We start from the raw sequence: 19862 nt of genomic DNA on the forward strand, positions 1-19862 counted from the left end.
CTTAGCTGTCCTGTGGCATGTGGGATCTTCCTGGATCAAAAAACCCGTGTCTCTTGCACTGGCAGGTGGATTCGTCGCCACTGAGCCACCAGGGAAGCCTCCTTCACAGGTTTTGTTTGTTTGGAAACCTCTTGTAAATCCAGGAGACTTGATAGGTCAAGAAAGGGCCAGTTGTGTTCTGAGTGAGTGTCTGGGCTCAGCCAATGCTATTTCCACCAAGGACAAGGCACTCCTTGCTTATCTCACTGTTTACTGTTTTGCTACCAAAGCCTGAACCCTCAGCTGTGTTCAGGAGGAAAAGGTGATGCTTTGTCTTGGACAGAGACAGTGCTATTTGATGTTCATATACACATGAAAGATCAGTATCAGCTGAGACTTAGAACGGATGTGTGTCTGAGGTACAGGAGTCATCTAAGTCCTTGTTACTCAACATGGTCCACAGACCAGCAGCATCAGCGTTGCCTATGGGCCCCCATCCCAGGCCCACTGAGCCAGAGCTGCACTTCAGACGTGTGTGCAGATTCATTTGACAGTGATCCTGCCCTGGGATCATTCAGATAGATAAAAGCAGACCAGCAGGTGAAGCTGAGAAAAGTGGACGGGCCAGATGAACTAGGGGTTGGGTAGGTGAGGGATGTGTGGGCAATGGCTGTCTGCCGGGCCTGCTGATCCAGTCTGAGTGGATTCACCACTGTGCACACAGCACCTGAGTTACTTGCATGTAATTCACCACGTGATCACTGACTCAGCACGGTGATGGTTTGGGATAAAAGGAAAATTCATGTCCGGCGGTCACTGCTCCCCTCCCCACAGGGCTGAGGGCTCCTGGGGAGGTCAGGCATCTGTTCTCATCACTGTGCTTCTTTCTAGAAAGCGCTGAGGATGGAGCATGATGAAGAAATCATTTTCTGGCGTATTTGGGCTAATTAAAAAAACAATCCACCACCATCCGATTAGTTGTAGAACTCACTTTCGAGAGCTTTCACAATGCCAATTCCATTCTTTTATTTCCTTATACCATAAACGTTTTACTGCCTTTTTACAACCTGAATTTACATAAGCAAATTGCAAAGGAAAAACAGGCATTCTTTTATCCTCCAAAATGCATGTAAGAAATATAGCACAAACTCTAATATTTATACATGAACAGGCTTAGCTGAAGCTTTATGGCAATTTCTTAAAATGAACATGACAGTTTAAATATTTATGCCTGTAAAGGTTTGCATAATCTACTATACATAGTTATTTCAGAAGTAGTTAAGACATTTAATTAATCAGAGAAAAATGTCAACAAAAAAGCTCTAACAATTGTGTGCAACTTAAATTATTTACAATTAAACATTTAGGGTCCTGATTCACAAAACTTAGTGCATATCATGATTTTTGCAGAGCAGCTATGCAAAATATTCCTTGGGTAAAATCTAGAATGAATGGCTTTTCGAAGAATGTCTGTAATATGCTTATTGGAAACCAGAGGAAAAGTAACAAAACAAAAACTTCAGCAGCTGCATTTGATTTGAAAATTTAAGTAGACAGCAGCAATCAGAAAAAAAACAGGGGCCACAAGAGAAGAGCTGGTGGCATTTTTGATATTAGTTTTGTTATGTACAAGGAGAAAAACGATTCTCCCTATTTTTGTCCTTAAAAAAAAAAAAAAAAAAACCAATAATCACTACATGTGAACTCAGAGTCTTTCTTCTTCCAGAGTCGTCTTTAAACTTAACACCAAAATTAGCAAATGTGGATAAAAAGTACCATCAGTTCAGTGGGTTTTGTTTTAGTAGGGAAAGCCTGGGACAGGGTTACCAAGGGATTAGCTATTCAAATTAGGAGAGAATTGTCACAGATAAGGCGCCAGAACCCCAAGCTTCCCCCTGAAGCACTTTGGTGGATTCAAAATTGATTTTACATATATGCCAAAGGAGATGATGCAAAGAAAATGAGCAGGACAATCTGTTTTCAAGGTAAAGTGACAGAATTTTCAGTGAATCAGGTACCAGGTTAAAGCCTTAAAAAAAAAAAAAAAAAGCCAAAATTTACAGTAAACATTTTAAACTCTGGAATGCAGATATAGTACAGTTACCGGTAAGTTACATTTACAAAACTGCTTCAGACAGCAGCTGCTCCAGAGTCAGAATTGAAAAATGTACAAGCCAGCTCATGAGAACCTTAGGTACAATGTTATTAAAATACATTGTTAATCATAAAAATACTTTACTATGTACATGTACACTGTATAAACTCTAGGTCTGCTTAATCCCGCCTCTGCCAGTGCAGCGCGCCATGACCCCCCGCTCCTCACACAATGCACACAGCCGGTCCAGCCGTCAGTTCTTCGGGAACGCGGGGCAGGGCTTCTCGTCCTGCAGGGTGTCTAAGCGGAAGAGTCGGTTTTACTTCCACTGTACCTGACTTTCCTAAACGCTGGTCCGAGTAACTCTGGGCACTCACACGATTCGTTTGCGATTTGATTACACTTTAGAAGAAGGCTATAGTTCATCTGGTCAGTTATTACACTGTCCTGCTTGTAGTCGGGATGCTTTGCGATAAACTCCCTCATCCATTTGGCAACTGTCATTAATTCTCCTGGAGGGGGGAAAATAATTTTTTTTTTTTAATGACAACTTAGTAATATTTTTTTATTTGTTGGGTTTGGCTTTTATCTTTAGAAACCTGACATTTAGCAGCTGGACATCACAACCCTGAAGAATCAAGAGTGGCGTTTGGGCCGAGCCACAGGACAGGGGCTGGGAACAAGACGTTTTTCACCTCGTCTGAAGAACTCCTCCTGGGAAGGGTTTCATGCTGCAGGCAGGCTGCAAGAACACACATGCCCTGCTGCTATGAGACCTGTTAGGTGCCAGCCATACAGGGACGCCACCCGCCCTAAGACACAGGAGCCAACACACGTTGACCAGTCTGTGTCCTCCCATCCAGCCAAACCTGCCCGTATTGGTGTCAGAGACTGCCCTGGACGGGGGACTCTGTGCTCCCCAGAGCGACCTGATCCAAGAGGGACACAGAATAGTGTGTAGATGCACTCAGAGAGAAACCCGCAGAGACAGCACTTGGGGGGTCATCCTCTTGGCTCTGGAAACATTACAGAAGCCTCAGGCGAAACACACAAGCTGCTGTCCTCTTCCCTGGCCACCGGGATCTCAAAGCTGGGAAAGCAGGGGTCCCTGGGCGGCCCTACAGGGAGCCAGGCTAGAGGGCCCGAGTCCAAGCTGTGTGCTCAGCTGGCTCACCTTGGAGCTGCTTAGACTCATGTAGAGAGTCCGGGGTGCTGCAGAGCACACACAGTTGGGCAGTAATGACAAACATCCACATACGGTATTTCATCGCCTAAAATGCCATCGGGTTAAAGATTCAACACTAGTTTATGAACCAGTAAGAGAAAAAGCGCTGTTGATTCAAAGGAGACTGCAAAAGACAAGGGGTGTGTAACCGCAGAGATGGCACTACCTGGGAAAGTGCAGTGATCAGGATGCTGTATACTCTAATAAAAGACCGCTTTAAAAACTGAGTACTTTAAGACCGTGAGGTTCTGAGTTATGTTAAGAGATTCCTATGTTAAGATGTTAAGCCTATGTTAAGAGATTCTTTTTGAAAAAACAAAGGAAAGCCAAGGCTGCCGTACCGGACGCCCTCTTCTTGATGAGCTTCAGGTAGTTCAGAATGCTGCACCTGGTGTCCACGTCCACCTCCATGCTCTCCAGGTAGGAGTTCAGGACGGGGATCAGCCCGGGGAACACGCCTTCCTGCGAGGAGCAGGGCACGGTCAGGCAGGGGCACTCTGGGGGGGGCTCTGGGCAGGTAGGCGGGGCACAGGCCAAGGCGGGCCCTACCTTGCCGTTGATGATGGTGTCGATGGTCATGAGCGCGTACTCCTCCGCCGCTGGCTCCGCCCTGCCCGCGGCCTTGCCGCAGCCGTCCACCACGGCATTGCCACCTGCTGGAGGGGAGCAGGGCACGTTAGCCACCGGTAGCCACCGGTGCTGCCTCCGGGGACCCCAGAAATGCAAGAAAAGGCGGTACCTTTGCAAATGTCTTTCCTGAAATAAAACAGTTCCTGCAGGACGGCATCTCGCTTCTGGGCGACCTTCATGTTCTCATCAACCTAAGGAGGAAAACCATCGCGGCCACATCAGAATGTTCCCGAATTTGGGGACACTCCTGCTCCCACGTGGGTGGGGCCACTGGCCTCTGTGGTGGGCACCCACCTGAGACGAACCCTCCCATCCCCAGCGCTGGCTGGGGCCAGAGAGGCTGCACGGTCACATGGAGTCGTGTCTCTCAACCCGAGCCTGGGACATGCTTTTCAATAACGGGGCAACTTGAACAGATGCGCACCTTAGAAATCCATGTGAAACTTACACGCGTGGAGGCTGCCTGGGAAAACCTGGGGGGAATGTACGGTGCCGGGGAGGCACGGAGCCATCCCAGCTCATAGCTGCAGGCGCAAAGGGAAGCGCAGAGGCCCTGCTGCCTTGGGGGGTGGGGGGGCCCTCTGTCCTCCTTGCCCCCAGGGCTTTGCTGTCTCACCCGACCACCTGGCAGTGGGCAGGTCGCCAATGCTGCCTGCCCGCCTGGGGCTCTGCCCACTTCCTCAGGAGCCCCCAGCTCCCTCTTCGTGAATTCTTCATTTATTTCGATCAACATAACGAAATCTTAGAGAACACTCCAATATACAAAACGGACACAAGTCAGAGGTCACACTGGAAGGGACGGCTGAGACAAAGTCCTGGATCAGCTTTGCACCCATTAATTCCTACAGTTATTTATTTTTTTTAAAAGGTACATATGACCTTCTGATTAATATAGATAGTCCTAGGAACATGTTCAAATAATAATCCTCCTATGTCTGGCTTAAACCCTAATCAACACTTGTCTTTTTCTTAGTCTTGACAAAAAGTCACAAAGATCAACAGTTGTAATTTCTGCTTTTATAAATTCCTTTTTCAGTCTATTTTACTACTGCTCTTTAGATTCTGAATTTGACTACTTGGGTTTATTTTTAATCTTTCTGTTAAAGCATTTAAAGCTACGGTTTTCCCTTGAGACCAGCTTTGCCAGCATCATTTTCCTATACAATCCACAGTTCTAATTTTGATTTAATCTAGAACCTATTAGGAAAACAATTTAAAATTTCCAACGGCTAAATTTTTCCTGAACATTTTCTTGATGAGTTTTGGTGGAAATGTGACTTATTGTACTCTGTCTAGTTTTGAGAAATGAAAATTTCCCTCGATTAATTTTTGATATTCTTCCTCAGGGCATTCAAAAGGCGTGTGTGGTATGAGGTCTGCGACACAGACGACCCAGCCCGGCTCGTTAGCCATGCTGTTTGCCTCCGCTGTGGCTTTTCTCTTCCTCTGACTATGCGGCCTTCAGTTACTGAGTAACGGGATGGGCGCTCTTGTGAGTGGTCTACTCCACCATCCCGACGGGGCCTCAGGACAGTCCGCGCGGCCCCACTCTACACCTGCATGCCGAGAAGACACCGACCGTCCAGGTGAAAAGGCTGGTAAGTGGTGCAAGCAAACTGAGTGTTCACCCGGACCAGTATCTTACCCACTGCATGACAGTGCCCTTAAATTTGCTTATGCTCTTGAGAAGCTATGCTTTCTGGAAGATTAAAAAAAAAAAGAATCATGGCTCTAAAGATCTTGGATGAGCAAGTGGATAAACTTGCTTTCTGTATCTCATTTAAGACTTTCTCACATTTCTCTGTTACAACTTCACCATTCCTGTTTTCTTTTTAAAAGGTCATTATGGAGCTCTTTACTGTCTATATCTGTCCGTGTTTTAGGTGTATCTTATGCAAATTGCACTGCCATTTTAGATCACCGCTTTCAGCATTTGAATAGGAGAACACAGTCTATTCAAATTTGTCTTCATCTTATTTTCCCCATTGTGTGCTCTCTTGGGCATACTGTCTTACCATGCCCATGGCCAGAGACCCACTGCTGTGGCTCTGAAGTTGTCTTTGTTCTTTCCCCACCCCCTTTAGCCAGGAGATTAGAGGCGACAAATCCTATTTCTAAGCATTAAGTGTTTCTTCTTACTTTCAGACAGTTTGGTTCAACCGCTCAGTCGTGTCGGACTCTTTGCAACCCCATGAACCGCAGCACACCAGGCTTCCCTGTTCATCACCAACTCCTGGAGATTACTCAAACTCATGTCCATTGAGTTGGTGATGCCATCCGACCATCTTATCCTTTGTCGTCCCCTTCTCCTTCCACCCTCAATCTTTCCCAGCATCAGGGTCTTTTCCAATGAGTCAGCTCTTTGCATCAGGTGGCCAAAGTATTGGAGTTTCAACTTCAGCATCAGTCCTTTCAATGAACACCCAGGACTGATCTCCTTTAGGATGGACAGGTTGGATCTCCTTGTAGTCCAAGGGACCAGAGTCTTCTCCAACACCACAGTTCAAAAGCATCAATTCTTCGGCGCTCAGCTTTCTTTCTAGTCTAATTCTCACATCCATACATGACTACTGGAAAAACTATAGCCTTGACTAGACGGACAAGCAGTTTTGAAATTCTTTCCCCAGATGTCAGCCATTAAGAAGCATCTACTATTCCCCTCCTTCCACTGGCCCCTTGCTAGGTAAGATTTCTGGTTGACTCTGAGCCCTAACTTCACCTTTTTTGTTATAATCACTTGGAATTTAAAGACTAGCTTGGCTGCCAGAGACATCCACGGTTCCAGTTCTTTACCTTCAGGATTCTGGAGACTTCTCTCCATCTCTTCCAGCATTTAAAATTGCAGATGAGAAATGAGACCAACTGATTTTTCTTCTTTTTGGCAGAAAGCTAAGTAGCCTAATTTCCTGTCCTTTCTGGACAACTGATCTTTACTTTGAGATTCTTCCTAGATTTTGGTTGCTCTTTACCTATTTCTGTCTCATCCTTAATGGACTCTTACTCAGGAAAAATTATATTCATTTATGTTCTTTATTGTATCTCACATCTCTTCTGTGTAGACTACAGACAAACACTGAACTTTTCAAAGAATTTCTCTCCTGCTTTTCCCATGAGTTCCGTTTCTCTGCTGTCCTACAGGGACGAACTCAGCTTGGTTCCCGAAATCAGTGACTTTGACCTTCAACCACATCTGCTTACTGGGGAGCATACTGAGTATTAAAAGTGTGGCCACCACGTCCTTTGTTTCTGAGAACTCCTCTGCTCTCCAAATGTTCTTTGATCCACAGGGCTTGTTTATTTAAGATGCGACTCTTCTCTAGAATTTCTTCAAGGGCATTAGTGAGAATTTCTTAAAATATTCTTTCCAGTTTCCAAATTAACCCTGTCCTACTGAGGATAACACACTCTGGGGGCCCATGGGCTCTTCTCTATAAGGCTATTAAAAGTTTTCAAGTTTCTCCTGCCTTTCAGATATCTATACCTGACCCTGGAACAACGCATGTCCCCCTAGATGAAGATGCTCTCCAGCAGTAAACATCACAGTACTCCATGATCTGCTGCTGCTCGAATTCTCAGACACGGAGGAACCGACTGTAAGTTACATGTAGTTTTCTGACTGTGTGAGGGTCAGAGTCCCTAAGGCCTGTGTTGTCCAAGGGTCAAGTGTATTTACATTCATCAACAAAGGCTTAGACTGGCAGCTCTCGGGGACCCGTGACATGGGCTGATCTCCCCAGGGGGTGCCCCACAAGGCTAACAGGGGCCCGCAGAGTCCTGCAGGTCACCTTGGGCCTAGGCGCAGTGGGCAGGCAGGGTCAGCCTGACCGCCAGACTTCTTCAGGGTGCGTGTGCGCGCGCCGATGGGAGTGGCCCCAACAGAGGAAGGGGGCATCGGGGGCAGGCGCTGGCCCGGCGGCTCTGGTCCTCCTCCCATGCTTGCTGGGACAAGCAGCGTGTCCCGCTGTCTCTGCTCTGGCCCTGAGCCCCGCAGACCCCCACTCTGCCTGGCAGTCCCTCCCAGCCCCTCTCCGTGCTGAGACCCTCCAGCTGGGAGCCCAAGGCCTCCGTGCTTGCTTGGCTATGGCCCCAGGGTCTGCAGCGTTGCAGCCTCACAGCCTGGAGCTATTTCAAGGCCTTGAACGGCTTCCAGAAAGCTCCATCTTGGTTTTAGTTGGGCTAAAGCGGATTCAGATCTGTTTTTCCGATGGTGCCCTGACATCCACATTCTCCAGAAACCTCCCCAGCTCAGCGCCGCTGAGCCGCCCCCTCCCTGCACTGAGTAGTTACGGGTCCCTTCCTCCCGCGAAGGTTGTGACCGGCCTGGGAGTTGACAGGATGAAACACACTGGGGGGCACCCCCTCCCACCGTCTTAAATCGAAAGTCTAGAAATTAGCGGTTATTCAAATGAAACTCTTAATGTCCTTCAAATGGGCCGAGTAAGGAGCTACCATCAGCACTTTTTTTTCAGGCGTCTCCACCAAAACGGTCCTCAAATCTATAGTATAAGCTTTGGTTTGAAAGGAAAAAAAACAGGGTGGGAGAGGAGCACTCTTCCTAAGGAGGAAGAGGGCTAAGTGAGGTCAGAGCTGAAACAAGTATCATACAGAAAGGTGCACTGGATGATAATCCACCCATGGCCAGCCTGACGCTGAACACCATCCTTACCTTGGACAGCGGGATGAGAAAGTCCAGTTTGTAGGACAGGATCACCCTGGTGAGCAGCACCACAAACACCACATACGCGGAGTTCTCGAAGTCTGTCAGCTGAACCTGGACGTGGGGCCAAGATGTCAGGGACCCACTGTGCCAGCGGTGCCTCCCTGAGGGGCCCTGCGGGTCACAGCGGTTGCCATGCACCTCCTGAGCCCCCACCTGGGGCCGGAAGCCTCTGCCCAAAGGCTACTCCCGGAAAGCAGTCCTCCCGAGCCACTGGGCTCGCATGCCGCACGTGTGCACACACACACAGACACGATCTATGCTGCTGTCTGGGTAACCCGAGCCTCTGGGGAGGGTACAGGTGGGTGGGTGGCGGTCAGGTGGGAATAGGTCCGACCATGTCGGTTCCTGCCCGCAGGCCGCATACCTCCATGGGCCGGAATTCCACTCTCCACCCAATGTCAGAGTTTGGAGGAGGAGGCTTGAATCGCATTGTCTGCCAATTTGTGGACTGAATATTCTGTAATCAAAAAAAAAAGAGAATAAAACCAGTTTTCCACATATCCAAGAAGATACTAAGATGATTTCATATTTAATAGTGACTCTGCTTCATGTGAAGCAGACTATTTACTGTCTATACCCTTCGACCTACAAAGGAAACTGAACAGCGAGCATTTAACAGAAGTGAGGTGACATGTCAGCGACTCTGAACATAGCAGTTGTGTTCTTTATTTTTTAAAACATTTGTTGCAGATACCTCAAAGTGGTCGGACTCGTTGGCATCATCCAGGTGGATTTTCTCTTCAAACAGAGTCAGCGGGTCTCTGATGAAGAGATGCGCCACGTGCTGGGCCAGCAGGTGGTCGAGGCCTGCGGAGAGGTCACACCAGGCTCACTCCAGAGCTGCTCTCCACGCCCCGGGGACGGCAGACAGCTCGGGGGGTTGAAGAAAGGCAGCTAGGAGCTTAGGAGACGCTGGACTGTGCAGGATTCTTGTGCCGCCCCGAGTTTATCCTGCAGACCCGAGGGGAGTGTCGGAGTTGTGTTCACCCCTTAAATGACACCCGTGGGGATCTGAGGGACACACCTCCAAAGTCAGCTCTTTTTGCTAAAAGTTAAGCTCTCACAAGTATCTGGGACTTGAAACTTTAGGGCAAACAGCCTCGTAAGAAAAGTTAAGAGACCTCACATTAAAAATAGAAGCCAGATGGGAGTAAGCAAAGGAGTTTAAGAGAGTTTTGAAGAACTAAAGGCTTACAGTCAAATCTAGACAAGGGGAATGAAGGCTTACCTTCCTGCAACAGCTGTTCATAGATTTCTTTGTCTTTTGTCAGGTCAATGTCATTGTATTTCTCACCACACTCAGACAAGTAACTGTCTATCGAATCGTATCGGGACTTACTGATCCTATAGTGGTTGTTCTTCAGTGGCTAAAATTGAAAAAATACAAATGAATGCCATATAAAGTGATGTGGAAATAAACTAATACCCCAAGTAATTATATTAAAAGGTTATATACTTTATAAATAATTACATAAAACTGTCCAACCTGAACATGAGATCCTGAAAAATAGCTGTTAACCCTGAAAAGTATTAGAAAAAAAAAAAAAATTTTTTTTGGAGACAATTTAATCTGTTCTCAGATCTCAATTAAATATATATACATGTTTCTTTTTTTTTTTAACAAGTGGATCGCCATTATTATTAAGACTAGAAAACGCCCATGTTGAGAGCAAAAATATAAACCCACCATGTATTCTTTCCTGGAAAATCCCAGGCACAGAGGAGCCTAGTGGGCTTATATATTATAGAGTCCATGGGACTACAAACAGCCGGACATGACTAAACCACTAACACTTTCACTTTCATAATGTAAACCAAAAAATTTGGTTTAAACCGTTAAAAAACCATTAAAATGTCTACTTTAAAGCTTATTTGTACTTAGTATGGTCAACACTTTATGAACAATTATATAAAGACCAGAGCAGCAGTAGTGCAGCCCTGGTCAAGAACATGAGAATCACCTGTGAGGACTCTTACTAATATGCACATCTGCGTCTCAGTTCTGGACTTTTTTTACTCACTGGGTCTGGGGGTGGGTAACTATTTTTACCCACCAGGGCTGGGTAACTATTTTTAAAGAGCTCTATAGGCGGTTCTGACGAACTCTTGGTTGGAGAGATGCAGGGTCAGAGTTCAACATGCAAACAAGAGGCACAAACCTACCCTTCTTAGGCAAAACTCACCCTTTATAAGGGGCCAAGGAATCTGACAACAGATTGCGCTTTCCCCAGCAGAGAAAGCACCATAGACAAAGCACTCATGTAGCGCCAAAAAGCTTTCTGGTAAAAACAGCCATCAGCACTGACTTCCAAAATAAAGAAAAACTGTTCTATCAATTTTAGAGGGCAAAACAAACACAGATTTCAACAAATGATGGAAATTAACTTGGCACCGCCCCCCAACCAAATCATATTTCCCACATTCTCACCCCAAACACACCGTAAAGCCAAAGACAGGCTGATAAGCTGTCAGCTTCTTCCCGTGTGTGACTAACCCACTCAAGATGAAAACGGTTTAAGGGAGACTTCAACACTGTGAGTGGCGACAAGACCCCCACGTCACCTGCCGGATTCAAAAGGCTGGTAAGGAAAAGCGTGCCCACCTCCAGTCCTCTCTCCTCCCGAGTTCTATCATCTACAGACGCGGAAATCACGCCCCAGCGACAATCAATGTCTGACACGTAGCCTCGGTAAAAAGGCGACGCAGCACTCAAAGCCATCTAGGAACAAACAGAAGTCAGCACCTGCAAGGTCAAAGTGTCACCAGCACGCTGAAGAAGGCTCTGTGCGGCTACCCCCGGTCTAGAAGCGCCAGGGTGCACCACCCTGCGGGCCCTACCACAGGCACTGCGCCTGCCTGCTCTGGGGAAGGACGGCGGGAGTGACGCCAGCCCCGGCCTCTGTTTCCTTGAATCATCCTCTCTAGACGGTGAGGGCAGGCGGGATGAGAGAAGGAAAAAGCTATGCTTGAACTTGACGTTTAACACATAAATGCCTCGCTAGCTAAAGCACTGCTAAACTCTTCAGCTTAGACACTTATCCATGAGCTCTCTGTCTGCATACTAGTTGTGTTAGTTCAGTTCTAAATGAAGTCTTAACTGGACTTAAATAGCACATAGTCAGCGAATTTTGCACATGCAGTCTTTATCTGATATAAAAGAGTAGTTAAAATTAGGTGTGATTTCTACTTACGACAATTGGGCAGATGGTAGCCAACTGATCGTAAAGGTATCTGGCCTCAGATATGCTGCAGGCTTGGAACGTTACCTGTTTAAGAATCACAGATTATTAAAGAATAATACAAAATCATCACCATCCTCCCCAAGGAGCCAGTCCGAGAAGGAAGGTCGTTGCTTATGGCATGTGAGGTCATTCCAATGATCCCATCACTGAAGCCAGTTTTAAAAGCTGTCTTGGATGAACTTGTCTAGAATATGGCTTTAATCATGTTTGCATGGGATATAAATAACCCTGTTCTGATGTTAAGATTAGGAAGTCAGGAAAGAAAAACAGGACCTAAGACTCCCTTGGAATGCAAGGAGATCCAATTAGTCTATTCTGAAGGAGATCAGCCCTGGGATTTCTTTGGAAGGAATGATGCTAAAGCTGAAACTCCAGTACTTTGGCCACCTCATGCGAAGAGCTGATTCACTGGAAAAGACCCTGATGCTGGGAGGGATTAGGGGCAGGAGGAGAAGGGGACGACAGAGGATGAGATGGCTGGATGGCATCACTGACTCAATGGACGTGAGTCTCAGTGAACTCTGGGAGTTGCTGATGGACAGGGAGGCCTGGCGTGCTGCGATTTCATGGGGTCGCAAAGAGTCAGACGACTGAGTGACTGATCTGATCTGATACTAACAATGAAGCTCAGCCAGGCACTTCTCCTCTATGGCTGGCCATCCATGTGCGGTTGGCTGCGGGCTTGTATACATTTTGGTACAAAAGGAGAATCTGGAGACGTGAATAATGGGCTTCAAAGCTCCCCACTGTGGCACCATGGGTAATAGCTTGGGAGGGGGCAGGAGTGTAGAGAAGGCAGGAAGAGAAGGCAGTTTAAAACACTTCGACTGCCCAGGAAGAACTGCAGGCTGGTGGAGGAGGCACAGAAGAGCCACAGCGTGCCCGGAGACCGGCGGGCACAGACCAGAGAGAGCAGACCTGGGCTGGGCCCGGGTGATCCTTGGGCAGGTGGGGAGCTGCAGCACCAGGACACAACGGGCTTACTGAGCCACGGAAGTGACCAAGAGACCTGTAAGCATGCTTTCTTCTCAGTTTTTTGATTGGTGTCTCTTAGACGGTCTAGTACACGCTACATTTACAGGCAAATTCTGGAAAAGTCAACCCTAGAAAAATATGCTTAAGAAAACTGGCAGCTGGAATTCAGCAACCAAGTTACAGCAGGGATACAGCTTACAGCTTAGTTATGTTAAGTGCATTTAAGAGCTAGCTTCCTTACCCCAGGACTGAGAGAGCCACAGCCAAACCAAACAGGACATCACTGCCGTAATGATGGGAAGGGAAAAAAGAATTCTTAACACCTTAACAAGGTATGAATATATGAATGGTTTTGGCTTCTGGTATCCTTTCAGAGTATCATATAAAGAAGAGAAGCAATTTCCCCTCAGGAAAATGAGGAGGGGGAAAAAAAGAAGGAAAATTGATTTTAGAAAACTAAATACCTAAAATTTGTCTAGTACCCAGTGTTGAAATCATAGAATTTTCTTGGGGGTGGGGGGAGGAAGGGAGCCTATCATAACATGTATGAACTTATTAAATGATTCCTGAAAAGTCCCCCGAGAGTCAAAAATTTGAATATGGTTAAAATTCATTTTGTTCTGTATAGTGAGTTGCTCAAAAGCCTTAAAACAATACTTTGAAATCATTTTGTCCTGCTTTCCTATAATGGGTAGTTTCTAGGGTTCCACTTAAAAGATAACACAGAGACTTCTATGGAGACTGGTGGAACCTGTCTCATTTTCCACTTACTCACAGCACTTGGGCTAAAGACTTTTACGAGTAGTATTGAAAGTGGGGTGGCTGGATACGCCATTTAGAAAAAGAAAACAACCCTAAACCCATGACAAAGCTTAAACTGGATGGAAAACTGTATCTACAAGCAATAAAAATGCAAAATACCTGCCATTAGGACACATTTGTTTGTATAAACACTGTATCAAGGGAAAGAATGATCCCTCTGGAATGGGGCGACAGTGCAGTCTGCGGCAAAACACCTCGGTTTAATAGTAAACTGATGAGAAAAAGGCAACCGGCATTCCAATACACTGCTACAGTTTTAAAGCCACGCACTGTTAAGTTCTAGAGTTTAATGGCTCTCCTCAGAAATATTTGTAATTAAGATAGTTAAGCAGACATGCAGTTAAAAGTCAAAAGGTCTCCTTTTTTATGCAGTGTGCCCAGCTGGAAGGAAACTCATGGCCTAGGTTTGGCAGACCCGCTTTCTACCACTCACATCAGCAAGTCAGGGAAAGCGGGGGAATGGGATCCTCGGCCACAGTTAAACACACTTAGCATGGATACATCTGACTCTCATGTTCAATTCTGATTATACATAGTTGGAAAAATGAACACATCCGAGATCCAAGTGCAGGAAGGTGTGCCTCTGTGCGAAGCTGCCTGAGATGGTGGGACACAGGGTCACCAGCCGTGTGTGCACAGCAGAGCCACCCCACGTGGGGTCAGGCTTCACGGTGCTCCACCAGCCAAGTAATCGGAACTGGAAAAAATCTCCGTAAGTAATAACAAGGCCCCCCTTTTTATCGGAGATTTTCAGTTTGAAATATCTAGTTTTGAGCCTCTCCTACTTCTAACATTTTATTTTTTTAATTTGTATTTACTTATTTTTGGCTGTTGTGCGTGGGCTTTTCACGGCAGCAGCTTCTCGTGTTGTGGAGCGTGGGCTCGAGGCGCACAGGCTCAGCTGCCTGAGGCATGCAGAATCTTCCTGGGCTAGGATCGAACCTGTGTCCCCCTGCACTGGCAGGCGAATTCTTAACCTGCTCTTTAACCTTAAGGTGATCTTTTCCTGGACCACCAGGAAGGTCCCAACATGATTTTAAACAAACTAAAGATTGAAACCAGTATTGCTGTTAATAAAACAACAAAAAAGTATGAGCTAAGTCAGACTTAGAAGGGGCCTTAATAAAAACTCTTCTTTCAAGTGTTGAGAAAACTGAGGCCAGAAGGGAAAGGAGTTAGCCAAGTACCTGAGAGATGACAGCTGAAGCCCGGGTGCAGGCTGGCGGGCAGCCTGAGGGGTCCCCCCACAGATCGTCTATGGGATGGGGATGCGTCGCTGCCGTAGGCACCAGCAATCAGATTAGACCCGGGGTGGGGTGGGGAGGGCACTATAACCATGTCATTAAAAGCGAGGCTACTCTATGTCCTGTGAAACAGCCAGGGGCAAGGCAAACCGGGGCTGTTAAATATTGATTCTTTTTATACCACTATACAGCCTTGCAGGAAGATAGAAGTTTAAAGTCCAAACAACCCTTCCCTTGGACCACAAACTCACTGGGGTGCATCCAGGGTTCATTTTCAGAAACAGATCTGAGCAGTGTTTACAATCTCGAAGCTAAACCATCACTAGATGGCAGCAAAAATTAGGCACAGAAAGAACTGAGACAGTGGCCCTGGAACATTCCACATTTTAAGTTCACGAGCAACTGTGTCTTCGCAGTGAACTCAAGATTTTGCATAATCTGTTCAGAGATACCTTCCAATGAATTTACTGACATAACCAGTGGTTTTCAGAAAGATGTTACTAGTTACAAAAATATTTCAACCTGATCAAAATTTTAAAGACGAAACACGCGCACCTCAAGAAAAGAAGGTAATGGAGAGAAGTGGAGGTGGAAGCACCTCTTTGGGTCTTTGCACGGTACCTGTAGGCAGCAGTTGCCCATCCCGAAGCCCATGGCGTCCATGTAAATGTGGTCGGGCTTAGAGGCCTTCGTGGCCTCCTCGTCCTCAGGGAAAGTCTCTATAAATGGAGCTGGGGTGTTCTTGTCCTTAAAGACTGCAGTAGTAAAAACAGAGAGAGAAAGAGGAGAGAGCAGGGAGTGAGAGGGAGGCAGCGTCAACAGCGGGGCAGGGGCTGCCCCTCCCGCCCACACTCACTGGGCACATTGATGACCACTTTCTCGCCCCTCCGGTGCCGGATGTTCCTGGTGAGCGTGCTGAAACAGACAACAGAGGTCCTGAGCGGGCGGCCCAAAAACCCTCACGCGGAAGAAGAATTTGATAACATAGCGCTACGCGGGACGGCTCCTCCCTCAGACAAGTCCCCTAAGGCAGCCCTACAGAAAAATCACGTGCACCGAGACTGAGGGGTTTCCTGCAGCCTCGCCCGCGGGCTCCTGCCTGAGAACGTCACCCTCTCTCCTGTCCAAGCCCCCATCCCCGGCTCCGGGTGACTCCCCAAACCAAGCTCAAGTGTTCAAGGTCTGCCATGGTCTGGCCTCACGCTATGCTTCTAATATTTTCCATGTTAAGTCCAAAACCTGAGCCAAGTTGAGGTCCTCACGTTCCCTGTGCCTCACGGGACCCCGTACTTCATCGCTGCCCCCATCCAACCCGCAGCTTAACACCATCTCACGGCCCACCACCTGATCCAGAAGCCCCCAGGGACGCTGTGAGCCCCGAACATGCGGCCAGTCCTAAAAGAGATGTCCTCTGAGAGCAAACACACGGCAGATTTTTAAGACTTGGTTTAAGAAATAAAGTAATACTTACTAGTAATTTAAAAATACTGATTGCAAGTTGGATGTATGTGTGTCATTAGCCACTCAATCGTGTCCAACTCTTTGCGACCCTGTGGACTGTAGCCCACCAGGCTCCTCTGTCTATGGGATTCTCCAGGCAAGAATGCTGGAGTGGGTAGCCACGCCCTTCTCCAGGGGACCTTCCGGACCCAGAGTCAAGCCTAGGTCTCCCGCCTTACAGGCAGAGTCCTTACCGTCTGAGCCACCAGGGAGGCCCTTGAGATGGATATAGCTATAAATGTCATTTACTTTTTCTTTTTAACTTTTTTAACGTGGCTACTAAATTACTATTAAAATCACATGTGTGCCTCGCATTATGGTTTCACCAGGCAGGGCTGCTGTCTGCCCGGCATGATGCCACCACTCGCGGGAGGCCGGCTTTGACCCCCTCGGTCAGAAGCACCCTCCTGTCAGCTGCGGCCATCTTTGGACATAATCTACCTTTTCTTACAGCTGACCATCTCCTCCTTGGCACACCCTAACCCTAATGTTGGAAACTAAGCTTCTGGGTCTTCCTCTTCCCCAAAGACTCCACTCGTAGCGGGTGTGCAGACGTGTTACAGGAACGAACACTGAGCTGTCACAGGTCCCTAACCCTAGGTCAGGAGCCTGGGTTCAGGATGACAGGGGAGACCCAAAAGTACAAAGCTGAGATCAGACCGGTGGGGGCCCTAAAGCAACTTGAAACCCTGGAATCAAAACTACAGAGCAGCAGGTAGCGCGTGCCTATCACACACACAGGCATTGGACATATTACCTTATAGTCAAGGTACACGAGCAGGGTGAGGAGATCACAGACACCGGAGGTAAAAGATAAAAATAACGACAAGAAAGCTTCTCCAAACAGGAATTGAAATGACCTGGGGTTGAAATGAATTTGCAGCTAAGTGAACAACTTTAGGATGACTAGGAAAACGGGCAGATCCAGCCTGGAAACAAGCGGCAAGGGCCGCGCAGCCGTGGGAGACAGGAGGGTGTGAGCCGGTGCAGCTGTGCGTCTGCTGGCTTCTGTGGAGTTCAGGAAGCGCACAGGAGGGTCGCGGGGGGATAATGCACCCCCAGGGCAGAGGCCAGGCGCTGAGTCACAGGCACTCACCTGAAGCGCGGGTGCTTGTTGATGGCTTCATCAGGAAAGAAAAGGGACTTGGAAGCTCCTCCTTCCACCGGGTTGGGTTTGAACTCGGGCAGCGTGAACCCAGGGCAGCCTAATCTACAACAAATTGAAGAACTAAAGAGATAGAATGTGTGTCCAAGGATTAAAAACTCACAAGTGCAACACTGCCTTTTTCAGGGGGTCCAGGTGTTCTGCCAACCCTGGGCCCCTTGCAACCAGCCCGTTGCAACCTTGCTCACCAAGCTCTTCTCTTGTGATCGCAGCCTTGGGCTGATTTATCAGAAGCCTCTGTCCACCCAGGGTCTGCAGGGCACATGTCGCAGCCGCCTCAGCTGTTTCCCCCAGGAGCTTCTGTCTGAGGCGTGCTCTTGTACTGGTTGTCAGCGTGGGTGCCCTGGGAAGGGTCTCCTGTTTCCTGCCTCTGCCCAGCACTTCCCGAATCCCTCCGGATCAGGCAGGTCCCCCACAGGTGACCCCGTTCGCCCCCAGGTTTCCCCCGGAGGCTGAAATCCAAGCCTATTATCTCAGTTGACTTAAGAAGCGCTTTAATTCCAACACAGAAACAAAGCTCTGCGTTCATCCCTAAATGTAAAGCTCAAATTCCACATCACGGGCAGTGATGCCACCAGCTCTCCCAAATTTAAGGTCACTGCTGAGTGTGCTGGGGGTGGGCATGGGACTCACAGAGCAGCGCCAGGAGAGGAAGAGTGGCTGCTGGGGGTGCGCAGCTCCAGGGTGGGGAATTTCTGGCCTAGGAGCCAAAACTAGCTGGTGCCTTCTTTATTTTCAGTCTCAGCTTTAATAAAACCAGTTGCTCGCAACCACCTTGTGAAACAGTGAACTTGCCCATCATATCTGGAACAGTCCCAGATGTGATGGGGTCTTGGGAGGGTTCCTGCAGTAGCCTGTGTTATCCACCACGAGCCCGAAGCCTTAGGAGAAGCCCTCACAGAGAGTGACAGGCTGAGACCTGGGTACTCTCCGCTGACCAGCATTGGGCTGGAGCGGGGAGGTGAGCGCCAGTGCGCTGGGCGCCAAGTGGGCGGCCGGGACTCAGACCTGCATGCCCAGCATGCAGGTCTTCCCTCTAGATGACCATCCGACGGCACCTCCAGGGGTGGGGACGCCCTCCACCTGCCCCGCCGGGCGAGCACCAGCAGACGGAATAAGGCCACAGGGACCGAGGAACTGCACTTCCGGTTGCGTCAGCCTGAGTAATTGACATGTCAACAGTCACGTGAGCACGGGGTCACAGGGCCACCCTGCAGTTGCGCCCGTTTATGAACAGAGAATCCCCCTGTTCACACTGAAAAAAGCCGTTGTCTTCTCCCTCTTGATCCCCAAACAAAACTTTCCTGATCACTTAACTGTGCATTTAAGATGAGGCTTTTACAAACCAATAATTATTACTCTTGTTTTGCTTACAAATCCAAAAATACCCTCCCATCATAAAAGATAAACTTTAAAAAAAAATTAGATTTTTAGAATAAAACGTATTCCTCGCTCAACGTTCCTCCCTTCATAATGTGAGAAAAAGATACTTCTCTAAAATATTTGATGAGGTGCTTCAATTAAGGCCTTGATTATTTCGATGTGACCATGGAGATTTTAAAAAAGAAAATTCCCTTTAAGTGTCCTAAGACTGGTGGTGTGACTTCTGAATGCCTGTGTTCACAGTGGACATTTATCAGGAAAAGAAAAAAAGGTATAAAAATAGTTCAGCGTGTTCCAGGCTTTGGATACCAATCCTCAAAGTGCTTCAGAACTTTGGGGAGGTAAGCATACTTTGCCATGACCTGAGAGATCTCTCGCAGAGATAACCAGATTTACGATTTGGTAGAACTGCATTCTTGAGTACAGGTCCTACATAAAACCGTGTGATATTTATGTACCTCATTCTAAGCCGAGGACAGAATTCCACTGACTTTACATTCACTCTTGTGAACTTTTAGCCATAAGCGGATTTGACGAGAAATCCTAACTTGTTTCAGCGTGATCCAAACATGACCCGACGGCTCCCGTGTTCTTTGTGTGCATCGCCCGTCCCAGGAGCGCTGAAGCCGACCCGCTGATCTGATCTAGGGGGCAACGTGTGCCCTTCCTTAAACAATGCTCCCTCCCCTTGGCCTGGGGAGTGTGTGGCCCTCGGGTCCTTCCGCAGTCCCCCAGCCCCACCACCACCATCACCACCGGAGGCCAGCATGTGACTCGGCCTGCAGCTCTGACGTTACAGATTCTATCAGATGCAGCGTGACGAGGATAAACCGTCCACAGTATGAGAGCTGCGGGGTCAAGTGCTAGGTTGTGAGCTGCTCT

The 19862-nt window shown here is 47.8% G+C and overlaps 1 protein-coding gene across 2 annotated transcripts in view; it reads right to left on the reverse strand.

Annotated features, from left to right (window-relative positions):
• Positions 1-966: 966 nt before the first annotated feature.
• Positions 967-19862, reverse strand: part of GCLC (glutamate-cysteine ligase catalytic subunit) — a 44973-nt gene continuing 26077 nt past the window's right edge. The window contains exons 4-16 of one of the 2 annotated variants that reach the window (XM_070361344.1): positions 17529-17642; positions 15789-15847; positions 15554-15687; positions 11841-11915; positions 11252-11368; positions 9878-10016; positions 9344-9456; positions 9014-9106; positions 8596-8700; positions 4039-4120; positions 3849-3952; positions 3641-3761; positions 967-2586 (exon numbers count right to left, since the gene is read on the reverse strand). In XM_070361344.1, coding sequence (XP_070217445.1) covers positions 2375-2586; positions 3641-3761; positions 3849-3952; positions 4039-4120; positions 8596-8700; positions 9014-9106; positions 9344-9456; positions 9878-10016; positions 11252-11368; positions 11841-11915; positions 15554-15687; positions 15789-15847; positions 17529-17642 — 1468 coding nt within the window. In that variant the 3' untranslated portion in view covers positions 967-2374. Of the gene's footprint in view, positions 2587-3640; positions 3762-3848; positions 3956-4038; positions 4121-8595; positions 8701-9013; positions 9107-9343; positions 9457-9877; positions 10017-11251; positions 11369-11840; positions 11916-15553; positions 15688-15788; positions 15848-17528; positions 17643-19862 lie in introns of both variants that reach the window. The other variant, XM_070361343.1, reaches the window with a different exon arrangement.

Source organism: Bos mutus, chromosome 23, assembly GCF_027580195.1.
Source record: "Bos mutus isolate GX-2022 chromosome 23, NWIPB_WYAK_1.1, whole genome shotgun sequence".
Classification (NCBI taxonomy): domain Eukaryota; kingdom Metazoa; phylum Chordata; class Mammalia; order Artiodactyla; family Bovidae; genus Bos; species Bos mutus.